Source organism: Anas platyrhynchos, chromosome 3 (assembly GCF_047663525.1).
Source record: "Anas platyrhynchos isolate ZD024472 breed Pekin duck chromosome 3, IASCAAS_PekinDuck_T2T, whole genome shotgun sequence".
Classification (NCBI taxonomy): Eukaryota; Metazoa; Chordata; class Aves; order Anseriformes; family Anatidae; genus Anas; species Anas platyrhynchos.
In genome coordinates, this window is record NC_092589.1 from 3,862,539 (window position 1) to 3,877,165 (window position 14,627).

Genomic DNA, 14,627 nt, shown 5'->3' on the forward strand with positions numbered 1-14,627 from the left:
CTTTGGCCACGCCCACCCCTCAGGCCACGCCCCCTCCCCGTGGCGCCGGCGGGAAACGCCCCCCGCGCCCCGCCCCGCCCCGCGCCCCCCCCATTGAGTGCCAGCAGGGAGCCAGGGCCGGGCATGAGAGCGAGCGGCGTTTAATGAGCGCTGCTTAATGAGCTTAATGAGCCTGCACCGCTCATTAAGCCACGCAGACACACACAGACCAGGGCTGCAATACACGGATCCGGTTACAAGGTTCAGCTATTCCATAACACTGACACCGCGCTCCCACCGGCAGCCCCATGGCACACCCAGCCCTGCCGGGCAGTTACAGGAAAGAAAGCTCCTCCGCGGGGCAATGCCACATCCAGCAGCTCCTGCTGCTGATAAACCTGGCCCACACGCAGGTGGGCGCAGCGGCTGAAGGCAGCCAGGCAGAAGGTGCTGGAGAGCCGAGCAGCTGAGGGTCAGCTCCTCCTTGGCGGTGGCCGTGGACACGGGCGTTACACAGCTCGCTCAGAAGTGAGATGAGTGGGGCAGGCAGCAGCAGGCGGCAAGTTTAAGATCTCCTCAAGTGAAGGGCCTTCATCTTCAGGCGGTATCTCTGCCTCAAACATACGCTGAAGCAGAGCATCAACTGTCCTGTACCCTGAAGGTAGGAGAAGAGGCACTGTAAGCATCCGTTCCTGTTTTTCCAGCAGACTCACAAAATATCCACCTTAATACAGATATTACTCAAAGCCTATTCCCCTTTCTTATGCTAAAGCAGCAAGAAAATAAATGCCTTGTTTAATGTCTACTGGTATTTTGTACCATCTACTTTTAAACACTGTAAGCACTTGTAAAGGGTAAGACCCTTGCAAGAAAGCCAGTGGAAGCAGCAGCAGGCATTAAGCTAGAGGAAAGGAGCGTATAAAGGAGCGTATAGTCACCCCGGGATCCAAGCCAGGAGCGCAGAAGGCACACAGGAAGGAGAGAAGTAGAAGACAGGCTTCTTGGCAACAGCAGGACCTCAGCCACCACAGCAGTGTCTCCACAGACTGGCTACTAAAGACAAGTGTGCAATGAAGGAACGAGGAAGGCAGGCTGCTACCAGAGTAAAGAACAGCAAACATTAGAGAGAGAGTCCACAGTTCTCTAAAAACCTCCAGCTGTGTTTTAGCTGCTTTTATGGCCCAAAGAAAGCAGAAGTGCCTCAGAACTTTCCCAGACAGGGCTACTAACAGGAACAGTTCAGAGCCTTGGCCTCTTAGGCAAGAGATCAGGCACCCTGGCAGCAGTCACCACCTCTGAAAGAGCCTGTAGGACCACACTTACGTTTGGAGGCGATTTTAAACACTAGCCCTCTAGGCTGTGTCTTCGTTCCAACTTCCCCCTCAAGGTCGTGCTCAGCACTCTCCATGTTATCAAGGAGTTGTTCATCCTGGAGCACATCCCTACACAAGAAGGACCAGAAGTTACCCCAGGGACCCACACGTGCACAGCAGCAATGGATTCTCTTGGGCAGGGCTAGTTCCCTGGTCATGCTGTTAGCCTCCAGCGCCTCTCCTTCCCCCAGGCAACAGCCCTGGGCTGGAAGCCCTCAGCAAGGCAGCTGCTTTATCGTGTTCTCACCTTCAAGGTGAGCAATTTGTTGCTACTACCTAGAGCAAGCCCATATGGTCATGACAGGTTAGCAAGAACTTTGCGAAAGGGGAGCAGCCTCATCTCACACCTAGGGACAGAAGGAAGCATTTTTCTGCAGTCCCACTGCCCTCAGAGGAGCCAAATCAGCCACATCCAGCACTACCCTTCAGGGAGGCTTACTCTTGAACTCCCATTCCCAGCTCCTGGATTTTCCGCTCAATGGCTGTTTCTACTTCACTCTTCTCTAGGGAATACTCCACAAAGAAAGCTTCCAAGATGAACGACACAAAGATGCTGAAAGAAATAAGCAGAATTACACAGCAGCATTTCCCTACTGGCATCCCTCTCTTTGGCAATAAACTACCATCTGATTAGGCAGGCTCCAGCTACCCCATCTCCAACACACTGCCAGAGCACCAGAGCAGCACCCCAAAGAGATAAGAATAGATGCAAGAGGCTTCTCCAAGAGACAGACTGGACACAAAGAAACATACAATGCATGACCCTGGGACCATCAACATTGCCCTGGCAGAGGTCAGAGCCCCTTTTCATTCCTGTATAGAGGGGCAAAAACCGAAGACTTACTTGACAATAATTATAACCATCACAATGTGGAAGGCAATGAAATAAAGTTTTGCAGGCTGAGCAGTCACATTGGCAAATCCACTGGCAAAGAGTATAATGGGAGTTAAGGATAATAGCGCCAAAGGAAGATGTCTTACTGTACAATAGTGCTAATGGAAGAAAACCAGGTAATACATCCAGCAATGACATTCTGGAGGGAGAAAAAAAAAAAAAACACTGTAGGGGGTATTGCTCTGTCTGGCACTAAGTGCATGAGTGCATTCAAAATAAGGGGAAAAACGGGGCTTGGGGTTGAGGGGGAACATGGTTCACCGAGCCCTGGTTTGGCCCTTCCACCACAAAGGATATCGTGCCACTGGTTGACTACAGTGAGCTCCATCAGAACAATGAAGGAAGACGCAAAGTTGTTGAAGTTGTTCTTGCAGTACTTTCCACGAGCAAACAGAGAATCCTTGAGAGCTGGGTTTCCACATTCCAGAGCATAAGGAGCATTAGAATTCGCAGGGAAGAACTGGATCTTCCCATGGAATAATTCCATGCCAATGATAGCAAATATACAGTACACAACCTGGGAAGAGAAATGCCATCACCCACTTCTCCAGTGAGCAGTAAGCCCCATGGCAAGTTTAGAAGTTCCAGCAGGCTCTTCAGGTTTTTACAGACACAGCAAGCTGCTGAGAAACAGCATAGAGTCTAAGAGATCCAACCCCCTCAAGACCAGTTACTAGGCGGAAATAAGCCAAGAACTACAGCCCAAATGCACAGAAGTGAAACATTCTCAAGTCACAATAGGAAAACCTATTTAAGATTTGAGAAACAAGGTTCTCATTCAGCTTTTTTCCCCAAACCATAGTTCAATTTCTTACAGTACTTGTAGCCCAGCCTGCACAGGACATTTTTGCTACCACATAGAGGATAAAAATGCCCTGACATCTGACCTGGCAACTAGGAGGAACCCAACCTTTTTGTACACATTTTCATGTGCCAAAACCAAGCATTAATTGGACACAGTTTCTCATAGGCCTGCCATCCAGAGATCTGCATTTATCCTCTTGCAAACCACAAGTGAGAGACTTAAAAACACATTCCTGTGAAACTGGAATGCTTTGAGCTAGGATACCAGGATTTCTTACCAGAGTCAGACCACCAAATGTCAACATGGTCGGTACGATGTTTATCAGCGTATTCATGATGACCCGGAACCTACAGCAAATGATTTATGATAACACCTGTTGTGGGAAGGCTTTTTTTTTTTTTTTTAAGTCCATGCTTGCTTATCACTGCCTCCCATCCAGCATGAACTCCCCACTTGTCCTTATTTATTGCTGCAGAGAGGTTGCAGCAGCTGGGCTCATCCCAGGCAAGCTGGGACAAGGCCTCTGAATGCCACAGTCAATCCAAAGCACTGCATTTCAGCCAGCCTCTGATACAGCTTGCCCCACGAACATATCCCTACCCCATTCTGTTCATTACCTTTGAATGCTGTCAACAATCCTTATTAGCCTGAGAACCCTTAATATGAAGACAATGTCCAGGATCTGTTGGCTGTTGTACTGCGTAGCTGAAAAAAGAAAATTCTTCTGAAAAATGAGCAGGTAAGTGTAAAGACGTGTTCTTACATTTGTTATAGTTATTGTGTTTAATAAGGGCATAACAGGTTTCCTTAAAAAAAAAAAAAGACACTGGGTTAGTTCTTGGAAACCCTATAGAAAAAAAAAAATAATTGTCCTATCAAAAAAAAGCCACCCAAGCCCAAAATGACAGCAAAAGACAACTCAAGACCACCGAGTTTCCCAGATGCATGCAGGCTGTTTAAGCCGCACTTACTCGATTTCAGGGTGGTATTGAGTATCGTTGCAGTCAAGGCAGCAAAGATGATGAGGGTATCAAACCTAGCATGAGGGAAGGCAGTGCTGTTAGACTTGTGGGCAACAAAGAACGGGCACTTAAACTGCCACATGACATATAAAAGTAGTAACCCTTCTTCCTCTCATCTGTGCCAGACAGCCCTGCTTCATCTCAAGTTACTTACAGCATGGGAAACAAAACTTTTTCTTTATTGTTTAGTACAAAACAACCTTCCCCTGATTAACTACTATCATCATACACTGCAGTCACCTTTGACCTGGGGAGCAGAGAAAAGCACCTCTCCTGACAGAGACAGGAACGAGCACTGTCCTCTCATGCACAAGTGTTTTAACTATACCCTGGTACATGAGTTAGTCTCAGGCAGCCCATCTCAGACTTCTATTTCTTGACAAGCTGGAGACAAAGATCTCACAATACTTCACACTACTTTCACCACCACCATTCATCTCACTCACCAGTTCCAGAATTGATTTTTGCCAAAGAACACCCTTGGTTCGTATGTGTACACTTTTAGGAGTATCTCAATTATATACAAAGCAAGGAAGACCCATTCTGCATAAGAAATGTAAGGGGTTTCCTCATCCAGAGCAATGAAGATGGCATTTATTAAAATTATTGCATCATAAGTCCAAACAAATCCCCTGCAAAAAGAAAAAGAAAGATGATTCACCTCACCACTCTCAAGAAAGTAAGAGTTAGTTAATTCACAGAGTTCTTAGGTAAAGATTGCCTCCTCCCTCAAACACTATTATTTAGGAAATTATCAGTTCTCCCAGAACCTGAGAGTTTAGGGATGTTACTGCAGAGCCTAGCTTTATCCTTGAAATCCAACACAGAACATAGGCCTTCAAGGTACACCACTGTCAATACTCCCAGTGTTAAGCTCTCAGAAACTAACTGCAACTGAATTTCCACCAAGTCAAGCAACATTTATCAACCAGGAAGACTGGACAAATAAGACAGAAGTCTGTAAAAAGACTGGGATACAATAGGTGTGCTGCAATCAGAGGGACCTGGATAGGCTGGGGAAGTGGGCAGAGGGCAATCTCATCGTGTTCAAGTGTCAGTGTAAAGTTCTGCTCCTGGGGAGGAACAACTTCAGGCACCAGTGCAGGCTGGATCCACCCTGTGAAAAGCAGCTCTGCAGGGAACCCAGGTGGTGGTGATGCAGGGGGGTGTCTTGGTGGATGAACTGAACACGAGCCAGCAATACACCCTGGTGGGACCAGGGGCCAACAGCATCCTGGGTTACCTTACAGAAATGCTGTAGACAGGTTGAGGGAAGCGATTCCCACTCTCTTAAGACTGAGGAAGCCATATTTAGAGCACTGTGGACAGATTTGGGCTTTCCAGTATGAAAGACTGGAATATACTGGAGCTAGTGCAGTAGAAAGATGCTAAAATGATTAAAGGATAAAGGTGATCTGACAAGATATTGACAGAGCTGGGAACATTCAACCTGAAAGGGAGAGAGACTGGGGGAATCTCAGTGCATATAAATACCTGATGGGAGGGTGTAGAGAAGATGGAGCCAGACTCTCCTCAGTGGTATCCAGGGAAAGCACAAGAAGCAACGGGCACAAGTTGAAATACAGGAAATTCCATTTAAACAGAAAGCTTTTCCTTCTTTTTTTCCCTAATCTGAGGATGTCCAGAAACACTAGAACAGGCTGCAGAGAGGTTGTGGAGTTTCTATCCTTGCAGATACTCAAAACCCAACTCAGAGCCCTGAGTAACCTACTCTAGCAGATCCTGCTTTGAGCAGGGAGGTTACACCTGATCATCTCTAGAAGTCCCTTCCAACTTCAGTAATTCAGCAGTTTTGGGAAGACTCAAACATGAAGCATAACACTAGCACTTTGTAGTACCAGCTTAGTAAGAGCTGATGAAACAATACAATGCAGCTTTGCAGAGACTGCTGACATAAGATCATCACCTTTAAGTGAAGCATTTAGTCTGGTCCTTCGAGGCAGGCCATAAAACACTTGCTTTCAGTAGAAAACTACACTCAGCACCTATAAAAGGCCTGAACAAATAGGACTGCAAGAGATCTGAACTCACCAATAGCAAGTCTGCTTTCTCCAGACCAGTGAGGGTAGACTAAGAGCAGCTGGTCCACAGAACATTTCTGAACACAGAACGCCCCACTGTTTGAATAGTTTACACTTCTCAGCGGGACACCCAGATAAATATTTACTTGTAACACCACTACTGTTTCACGTGTGAAGAGCTGCTTGCTCCACCAATCCAGGCTTACCTGTGCCTAACCATACTGCGCAGGAATTGACTCACTGATGACTTATATACGCGAGGCATCCATTGTCCCAGCGGATGGCTGCGTATTTTCAGCGTAATCACCTGGATGTTGAGGAGATCCGCCAGCTGCACAAAGGACTTCTTATCTGCAGTAAAGGATAGCACTACACATCAGTCCTCTGTTATTAGAAAAAGGCAGTGTCTGGCAAACCTACATCCACTTAAGTTGCAGCAATTGGTCAAAGAAAGGCCAGCAGCCAGCACAAACCTTTAACAACCACTGTGGACATGATCTAGCATGAAACAGACTCATCTGTCCCAATGTTCTGTCCCTAGCAGAAACAGAGACTCCAGAGGAATGTGTGGGAAGCCACATTGCTTGGGTGAATCCGATAAAGAGGGAAGATATATTTGTCCTGTGCTGAGAACAGGGGGCACGCTTCTCCATACTGAGCTTGGCCTGATCTCATGTGGCCATGAAGAGCTGCCCACCGGACACAGCACAGGCAGAAGGGAGAAAGCCTCTCAGGGCTTCAGTAATCTGGAGAGGGAAGCAGGAAGAGCAGACTAGAGTCCCTCTTGGACCATTACACACTAAGTCTAGTGCCAGAACCCTTAAATCAGCAGGCTCCTGACCCCCAGGCTCCTTCCCAAACCCTGAGCACAGCAGGCCCCACTGCTCACCTATGAAACCCTTCTGCTCATCATCTGAGATGCGTAGGAGCAACTCTCGGTGGGAGTTGCTGATATCAGGAGCCACCAGCTTGACAAGCTGCTTCCACCGGGCTTCTCTAACCACAGGCTGTGCTCCCTCCTCTTCCTTCAGAAGGTTGAAGGCCTCTATCATCTTGCGGTGCTTCATGTAAGCAAGCTGACGGATTTCATTCTAGAGAGAAGGCCAGCATTCAGGCAGATGCAGTCACCCTGCCCCCTTCTTTATCAGAAATCTTATTTCCCTGGTGCAATGATGTAAGAAACTCAGAGGAACAAATTCAAGATGCTAGACGCTAGGCACAGCACAATCAATGGGGTGATGAGAAATGCTCTTTAACATGCAACCACGAGCCTTCCACACAGCACTTTGCGGGGATCACTAGATTGCTTGCTGCTGGGAGATGCACTGAAAAACGGAAGGGAAGACAAAGGACAGTATCTAACAGGAAGGAGATGGGGGAGGGTGTCTAAAGACCACAGGATCTGCAAGCCCACAGGTCACAGAAGCAGAGAGGATGTGTCCACACGTGCGTGCCATCCATAAGTCAATGCTGTGACATTAGGGATTGAGATCCTCTTCTGCATATGATCATAAGCAGGCTAAAGAACCTTATACCCTTGGGACACTGTAGCCTCTGGGAAGGCCTAGAAGACTGCTTCCTGTGAAGGAGGTCCAATCCCCTCAAAAGAGCACCCAGGAATTTGCACCTCTCACCCTTCCATTACAAATATCAAGCTGCACCTACTCAGTTACTGTAGAAGAAAGTTCTAATTTACTTCAGTCTCCCCTGCTTTAAGAGCAAATGTAGTGGCACAAAAAGCATTCTGTGCACTTAAAGTCAACTGAAAACAGTCTACTGCATAGAAACAACATTTTTTCTAGAACTAATCCTATAAAAATATGCTTCCTACCTGTTGCAACTTACTGGAGATACACCAGCATTGCTTATTTCATTGTTATTTAAGATTAGAACTTGTAGTAATATCCATGATATGGAAAGGTGAACTTGCGCTTTTCATTTACAGAGCGCCCATACAGGCTGGAAGCTGTTCACCTTCTCCACATTTTTCAGAATTCCAAGGGAAAGACGGATGCCTCTATGCAAGATTGTAATTGGCAATTGCCTGCTGTGTTATACAATTCACCCCTCCACACATTACCTTCAGGTGTTTTTTGTAGTTGTTATACACAACAGCCAGGAAGAGCGACATGAAGATGTAAGTGTTGACAATGACAAAGGCAATGAAGAACAGGGCATACCATGAGCTGAAGTCAAACGCTGGCATCCTAAAGGAGACAGATTATTACTTGCTGAGCAGACGAACAGGATAATAGAAGAGACATCTTCCAGATGATTTTTTGAAATACTGTTTTAGACAGCAAGATCAGACTTGGCCAGATAACACCCAGAGTGGGGGGGAACCCTAACACTGTGCATTGAGTTAAATAAAATGCTTCTCCCACTAGGTCTGCATCCTGCATGGAATCAGTCCCTGTTTGAAGCGATGCAGAAAAGCAAGCAGAGTTTAAGCTTCTGTCAGTATGGATAAGCTTAAAAGTAAGAGTCTTCAGGTGAGATCTCAGTCATAAGCTAGTGAGTTACTGGCTTCAGGGGCCTTCATTGCATTCACACCTCCCATTCTGCTTACCCCAGGAGGGCCATGTTTTGGTATTTGAATACCCATGGTTCCCCTTAACAGCCCTCTTCTGTTCAGTACATCTCCAGCACATAAACATGTCCCACTCCACCCCCAACCCCATCTTTCCTGATGGCTCCTTCACAGTACAGACTGCAATAGGAATCCAATTAGAACAAATAAGGATCAAAAACCCAGGCCTCCTGCAAGTTTAACACAGCTGTGCAAGTTAAAGTCTGCACACATCCCTACAAATATTGAGCGAGAAGAGTCATCCAATCACTACTGCATACTTTGTTTTAGAAAGAGACATTAATCAAAGAGCTGGGGCACTTGTCCCTCAGGTTTAAGCTTTGATCAGCTACTGGGTCTTTTGGAAAGCATTATTTTCAATTCACCTTTTCTAAAAGGTCCTCCCAGACTCAGATTCTGGTTCAGAGGGCATTTTTAAAACAGAGGGCTAACAACTCATGAGATCCCTGCAGACTGGAAAAAAAAAATCAAAGCCCTGTTGTCACGCTGAAAGTCCTTGATGTGCAAAACACAGCACTGTTCTAACCTGAGACACTGATAGGATGCATGAAAGACAATATTCAGAATACTAAGCAAGCAGTTTAAATGCTCAGGCTTCGCTGTCATATCAAGAGACTTCTTGGCTACCTGGTGACAGGGGGATAGGAGGCTGAGAAGAATATGACAGGAGAACCAGAAGAGTTTTTCACAGGTAGAAGAAAGGCACAGAAGACTTCTCTTTCCTCCCCACAGATGAGCACAGTAAGTGATGACAGCTGTTGTGGACACTGATCACAGCTCTACATGGTGCTTTACACAGTTTTAGTTTTTCCACCACTAGGAGCAGGATACCAGCGCTCACAGCAAAGACTGCAAGCAAAGCATACATACATGACATCTGGGCTGTTTGCCGTTGTCACCAGCACATAGAGGTCAAACACAATTTCTAAGTAGTTTCTGAAGTATGGCAAGCCTTCTGCTGTCTGGAGGTTCCTACGAGGAAAACAACAACCTGAAGTTAGGCACATAGATCACAAATCCCACCACAGGGGCTACAAGTAATTCTATTTACCAGTAATCAATTGGAGTTGCCAGATCCCCTCCTGCTCAAGAGGATCACACCAATTCTTCCCACCCAGCTCTGATCACACACAAAATAAAAGTATTCACACCTCTCACCAAACAGCTTCAAGGCCATGAGGGAGAACATAAGAAGGCTAAACATGAAGAGCAGGAAGACATAGGTGATCTCTGGTAACGTATTGCGGATGCTGCGGAAAGCTCTCCGAATCTGTCAGGGAGGAGGGAAGTGTTTAGATGCAAAGCAGTACCTATTTTTCTCCCTTGCAATCACATCATATGGTAACACCTATGCAGGGACAGGCAAGCACAGTAGGTCCCAGGTTTTCTTTGTTGCCTGGCAGGACAGCTTCTGTCCCAGATGTGCCAGCTCTGTTCCTGGGGCTTTCCTCCTTTTTTCCCCAGTTCACAAACTGTTTGAACTCAGCTAGGCAGGGGACCCTGTAGCACTGCTGAAGTGCTCTTGCTCCAAGGTACTGGTCAGAGACAAAAGTCTGCCACTCCAGGCTACCAAACATGCTCTAAGACCAAGAGTTCAACTGCTCCCTCCAGCAGGCCTCACACCACAGTGGTTTATTTATTTGCAAGTCAGGACCAAAGTGGTCTCAGGCAGCAGGGCAAAGATCTCCCCATGACAGGAGGGATCAGAGTCCAAACCATCCATCTGAACTACAAGTTCAGCTTTGAGAACAGCACACTTGTGCTTGTTTGCTTATGTGACTTCCAGAAATAAAAGCAAACTAGCCCCCAGACTCAGGGAGAAGCAGTTTTCTTGTCCACAGTGCTGCTCACGTCCATTCCTCCAGAGAACAGCATCTAACTCCTTGCAAGCAGAGATTTTTCCTTCATACAGGCTGGAGGAATCCTAGCCTGTGGACTGATCTTAAAGGAAAGCTTATTCCTTCTCAGTGCAGCATTGCTCTTTATTAAGTATAATTTTCCCTAAATCATGACATCACCACATATAGCAAGAAGCTCTAGTTTCAGCTTAAGTCTGTCCAGAGCCCTCAGTACAAGTGACCCAGTCCACAGATACTGGAAGCCTTGTGGTACTTTGCACTACACTCAAGCTGCACCACTGAACAGACCGTTTTTTCCATCTCACATTCTTGCTCCAGGCCACCTTTGAGAGGAACTCGCTCAGAGTCTAAGTTCTGCCACCTCTGTCCCCAGAACATTCTACTAAATCCCCTGGATCTCAGAAAGCAGCAGGCTGTCTAAGAGTAGGAGTTCTTCCCACCAGACCCGCTCCTTACCTGGCGACTCTCTGCAAAGTTGATCAGGAAAATGGGCCTTGCAATTCTTGACCATCGAATGCTCTTTATGTTGTATATCCTGAGGGCCCCATATATGGCCAAGTCAGTCAGAGATAACTGCAGAAGAAAGAGGAAAAGTCACAGAAACAATGCTGGAAGTGCATCTAGATGAAAGACAACTGGGTTAGCTAGGTTAGTACAGGATACATGCACACAACATGTTTGTGGGAACAGGCTGAGCTGCTAGTTGATTTGGCCATGGCTCTTGTAAAGCCTTGGTGCATCAGACCAAGAAAGCAACAGAAGGAAAAAAAAAAAAAAAAAAAACTCTACATCACCCAACCCTCATGGCTCCCTAACTTACCAGGATTGCAACCATGATGCAGATATTCTTGGTATCCTTCCAAAATACATTACGAGGGGTGATTTTTGCAAAGTGTGTCAGTCGGCCAAAGAACACCAGAAGGCACAACACCTCAACCAGAGAAGTGGCCTGCAGAGAGAGAGGGGACCCAGGTCAGGACAACCAAGAGCAGCACTAGCCCTCTTCACACAGATAAGGATGCTTAGGCAAAGTAAAAAAAAAAAAAGTCATTACAAGAGTTTTTTCAGTGGGTTTTGCTGCTGGCTGTTTTACAGGCTCACATATGCAACACTAAACAGTAGTTTTAGGCTTCTCCTTTTTGTAAGGTTTCCTGCTACATGCAAGTTAAAGTCAGTGGATTTACATGTATATTGGGTTAGAATACAAGGAGCACAGCCACAAGTACCAATGTGGAACAAATTAAGGCTGCTCTTAGGACTGCCTTTTTTTCCCCTTGCAGCACTCTACTTCTGCTGCAAGAACTCCATCTGGGTCACTTAGAAGGCTGGTACTACTCTTTTCTATGCAGAAAAGCAACATGACTTTGCCTGCAGTCACACCAGCAATTGCCAATGTCTATGCTGACTGCCACAGTTGCTATCTAGTTTCTAGACTTTTTTTTGCGTCCCCAATCCAGCTCATCAATAGTACTACCAGAATGATGAGCACCCATCAACTCCTGACCCCTTGACAACTTGTTTCAAGCAAGAAACCCTTGCTTGCTCTGCCGAGCAACACAACAGTAGCTGCATTACTGCTTCTACACTGTCTGGAAACTCACCAGGAAAGGGAGAGGATACACAGCAGGTTCTTCAAACACTGCAAGGGACAGGTTGAGAAAGATGAAGAAATAGGTGACTGTTCGCATAATCCAGTGGTTATAGAGATAATAAAGCCTGTAGAAAAAAAAGCAGTGGCACCATAAGTTAAAGCTCCAGTGCACGTACCCATGGGCTTAGCAAATGTATCTTGGAAGAGCAGCAGAAATTTCCCAAACAGTCATGAAGAAGGGTAGCAGCAGCACGGGTGCAACAGGGAATTGTTTAGAAGTTTTTGACAGAGTAAGTCTCCTGTTTGTTGTTTTTTTTTTTTTTTAAATACATAAGTCAAGAAGTATTGTCCCCTTCCACAGTAAAGCCTCTGGTGAATGCTAGCATTCACCACGAACACATCCAGCTCTAAGCTTCCCACAGGAGGCTCCACACAACACTATGCAGTAGCGGCTCCTTCAAGTAGATGCAGAGCAGATCTACAGAGAGAGCATACAGTTTCTCTGCTACTATAAATGCTGCCAACATTGCCAGATAATCATCTCATCTGCCTAGTAATCACCTCAGATAAAAGCTACAGGGCAAGTGATAATATGGATAACACAACACCTTTGAAGATAACATCAAAACATCACCTTGTAAAACAATTAACATACTTGGACAGCACAAGAACTCCAGAAGCTTCATTAACTAAGAGAGGAGAACAAAGTAAAAAGGACAGGTTTTGTGGGGAGGACTACAGGTGTCTTTAATGCTCACGCTTAGCTTTGTGGGCAGTCTGTTGTAGCACTTTTTCCTTCCTTACTGGCAGCCTTCCCTTAGTTTTACACACAAAATTTGCCTACTGTAGTGCAAGCCTGAAGGAAAAGTCACCTCTGAATGAAGTTGAACCAGCAGCTCAAAGAGAAGAGATCCACTGCTGCGGGCAAAATAGTCTTGACTTGGAGAGCTTTATTCACCTAATTGCAAATTAACAAGCTTTTAATTACTTCTGCCCCAAGCAGCCACTGCTCTTGCTGAGAAACAACCAAGCAGAGGCTCCGCAGGCCCGCAGCAGGTTGGTGTTGCACACTGCAGAGCCCCTTGGCACAGGGCTCTTATCCCACCCCGCTCACCCCACTACCACCACCCCACCACCTGCACCCAGCACAGCCACCCTGTGGCATCCACCAACGTAAATGAGGGCTGGGCCCCCTGTTCTCGTTATCCCTGAAGCTGCAGTGCTTTGTAGAGTGCTTTGCTTTAACCCAAGCAGAAGACAGATTTTGTTTTCCGCCTCATCCTTAGGATCAGACGCACTGAGCAGCATTTAACACACACACCTCAGCCTGAGCCCAGCTCGTTGGACCCCCCCAGCCTCACCTCTCGGCGCCTTTTTGGGCTGTGGGGCAGCCCAAATGCCACCCCTCACACCCCCCCCAGCTCGGGCTGCCCTTACCTGACCGCCTGCGGGGAGGTCTTGAAGGGAATATTCCTGTTGTACTGCGCATCGGACACAAACGCCGCCGCCAGCAGGAGCTCCTGTGGGAGAGGGGGGGGAAAGCACAGGTCGGTGAGTGCCGGAGGCCGAAAGGGACCCGCGGGGAGAGCCCCCACAGCCCCCAGCCGCTACCTCTGAGGCAGCCTCAGCCATGACGAGAGCGCTGCCGACCCCTGACGGCCTCACGGCTTTTAACGGCGCCGCCCCGCCAGCGGAAGCGGGAGGAGGAGGAGGAGGAGGAGGAGGAGGAGGAGGAGCCGGGGCAGCCCCCAGCCTCTCCTGTCCCCTCAGCACCCATGGGGCTGGAGGCGCTGCGGCCGCGGGTGGTGCGCTGGGCGCTGCTGGCCGCCTTCGCGGCGGGCGTGCTGGTGGGCTGGCAGGCGGGCCGGGCACGGCGCCGCTTCCTCCGCTGGCGCCAGCAGCGCCTCCAGCGCCGCCTCGACGCCGCCCGGGAGAAGCTGGAGGCGGCCTGAGCCCGGGGGCCGAGCCCGGCGCGATCGCGGCGCTGCCTCGGGCCGCGGCGGCGCAAGGAAAGGACGCGGGGGACTCGCGGAGGCCGCGCTGCAGCTGGCGGAGCCGGGGAGCGCCGCGGGAAGGACTTCGGCGTGCCCGGACCGGGCCGGGGGGATGACAACGAGCGGGGCTCCGCCAGGGGCGGCGGCAGCGCCGCGTCTCGGCGCTTGTCCTGCCCCGCGATGCTCAAGCCCTGCGCTGCCCGAGGGCTGCTGATAAAGCCATGAGACCGTGACTGTGGTGTGCTGGTCCCTAACCGCGCCTGGCGCTGCCGTGCGCCGGGGCTCGCTGTGTGGGGGGGGGCACCGCCTGGGGGGGGGTCGTGGGGTGGAGGGGGGCTCTGGCAACGGGGTGCGACCGTGAGGGAAGGAGGGGGAAGGAGGGAGGCGCAGGCGGTGGCTGCCCCATCGCTGGCAGCGCCCGAGGCCGGGCTGGACGGGGCTGGGGGTGGGGGCGGCCCGGCCCGGCGGGAGCCGCCC

At 48.6% G+C, this 14,627-nt stretch overlaps 2 protein-coding genes across 6 annotated transcripts; one reads left to right on the top strand and one right to left on the bottom strand.

Annotated features, from left to right (window-relative positions):
- Positions 1-124: 124 nt before the first annotated feature.
- Positions 125-13,925, bottom strand: LOC101799857 (two pore channel protein 2). Of its 5 annotated transcripts, none has more exons than XR_011807809.1 (20): positions 13,768-13,925; positions 13,594-13,676; positions 12,167-12,281; positions 11,386-11,514; positions 11,022-11,138; positions 9,858-9,976; positions 9,577-9,678; positions 8,197-8,323; positions 7,006-7,207; positions 6,323-6,467; positions 4,521-4,706; positions 4,024-4,088; positions 3,670-3,757; positions 3,330-3,399; positions 2,545-2,764; positions 2,197-2,287; positions 1,792-1,905; positions 1,303-1,421; positions 918-1,029; positions 496-634 (listed from the first exon to the last, which is right to left on the bottom strand). XR_011807809.1 is itself a non-coding variant. In XM_027453197.3 (19 exons), the coding sequence occupies exons 1-19, from the start codon at positions 13,786-13,788 to the stop codon at positions 489-491; spliced, it is 2,259 nt and encodes a 752-aa protein (XP_027308998.2). In that variant the 5' UTR covers positions 13,789-13,925; the 3' UTR covers positions 125-488. The 5 variants fall into 5 exon arrangements, 3 of the variants coding, with proteins under 3 accessions (XP_027308998.2, XP_071891178.1, XP_071891179.1); XR_011807808.1 differs by having other exon boundaries at positions 918-1,032; XM_027453197.3 differs by lacking the exon at positions 918-1,029 and having other exon boundaries at positions 125-634.
- A 6-nt stretch (positions 13,926-13,931) lies between these two features.
- On the top strand, positions 13,932-14,383 carry MTLN (mitoregulin). Its single transcript, XM_038177471.2, has one exon. The coding sequence runs from the start codon at positions 13,932-13,934 to the stop codon at positions 14,106-14,108; it is 177 nt and encodes a 58-aa protein (XP_038033399.1). The 3' UTR covers positions 14,109-14,383.
- The last annotated feature ends 244 nt before the right edge of the window (positions 14,384-14,627 follow it).

Coding starts and splice junctions, on each gene's coding strand:
- LOC101799857 (XM_027453197.3), bottom strand. CDS start 13,788: ATGGCTGAGGCTGCCTCAGAG. Junction 1,906..2,196: donor ATGGTTATAATTATTGTCAA/GTAAGTCTTCGG, acceptor TATTTCTTTCAG/CATCTTTGTGTCGTTCATCT. Junction 635..1,302: donor GTTTAAAATCGCCTCCAAAC/GTAAGTGTGGTC, acceptor TCCTACCTTCAG/GGTACAGGACAGTTGATGCT.
- MTLN (XM_038177471.2), top strand. CDS start 13,932: ATGGGGCTGGAGGCGCTGCGGCCGCGGGTGGTGCGCTGGGCGCTGCTG.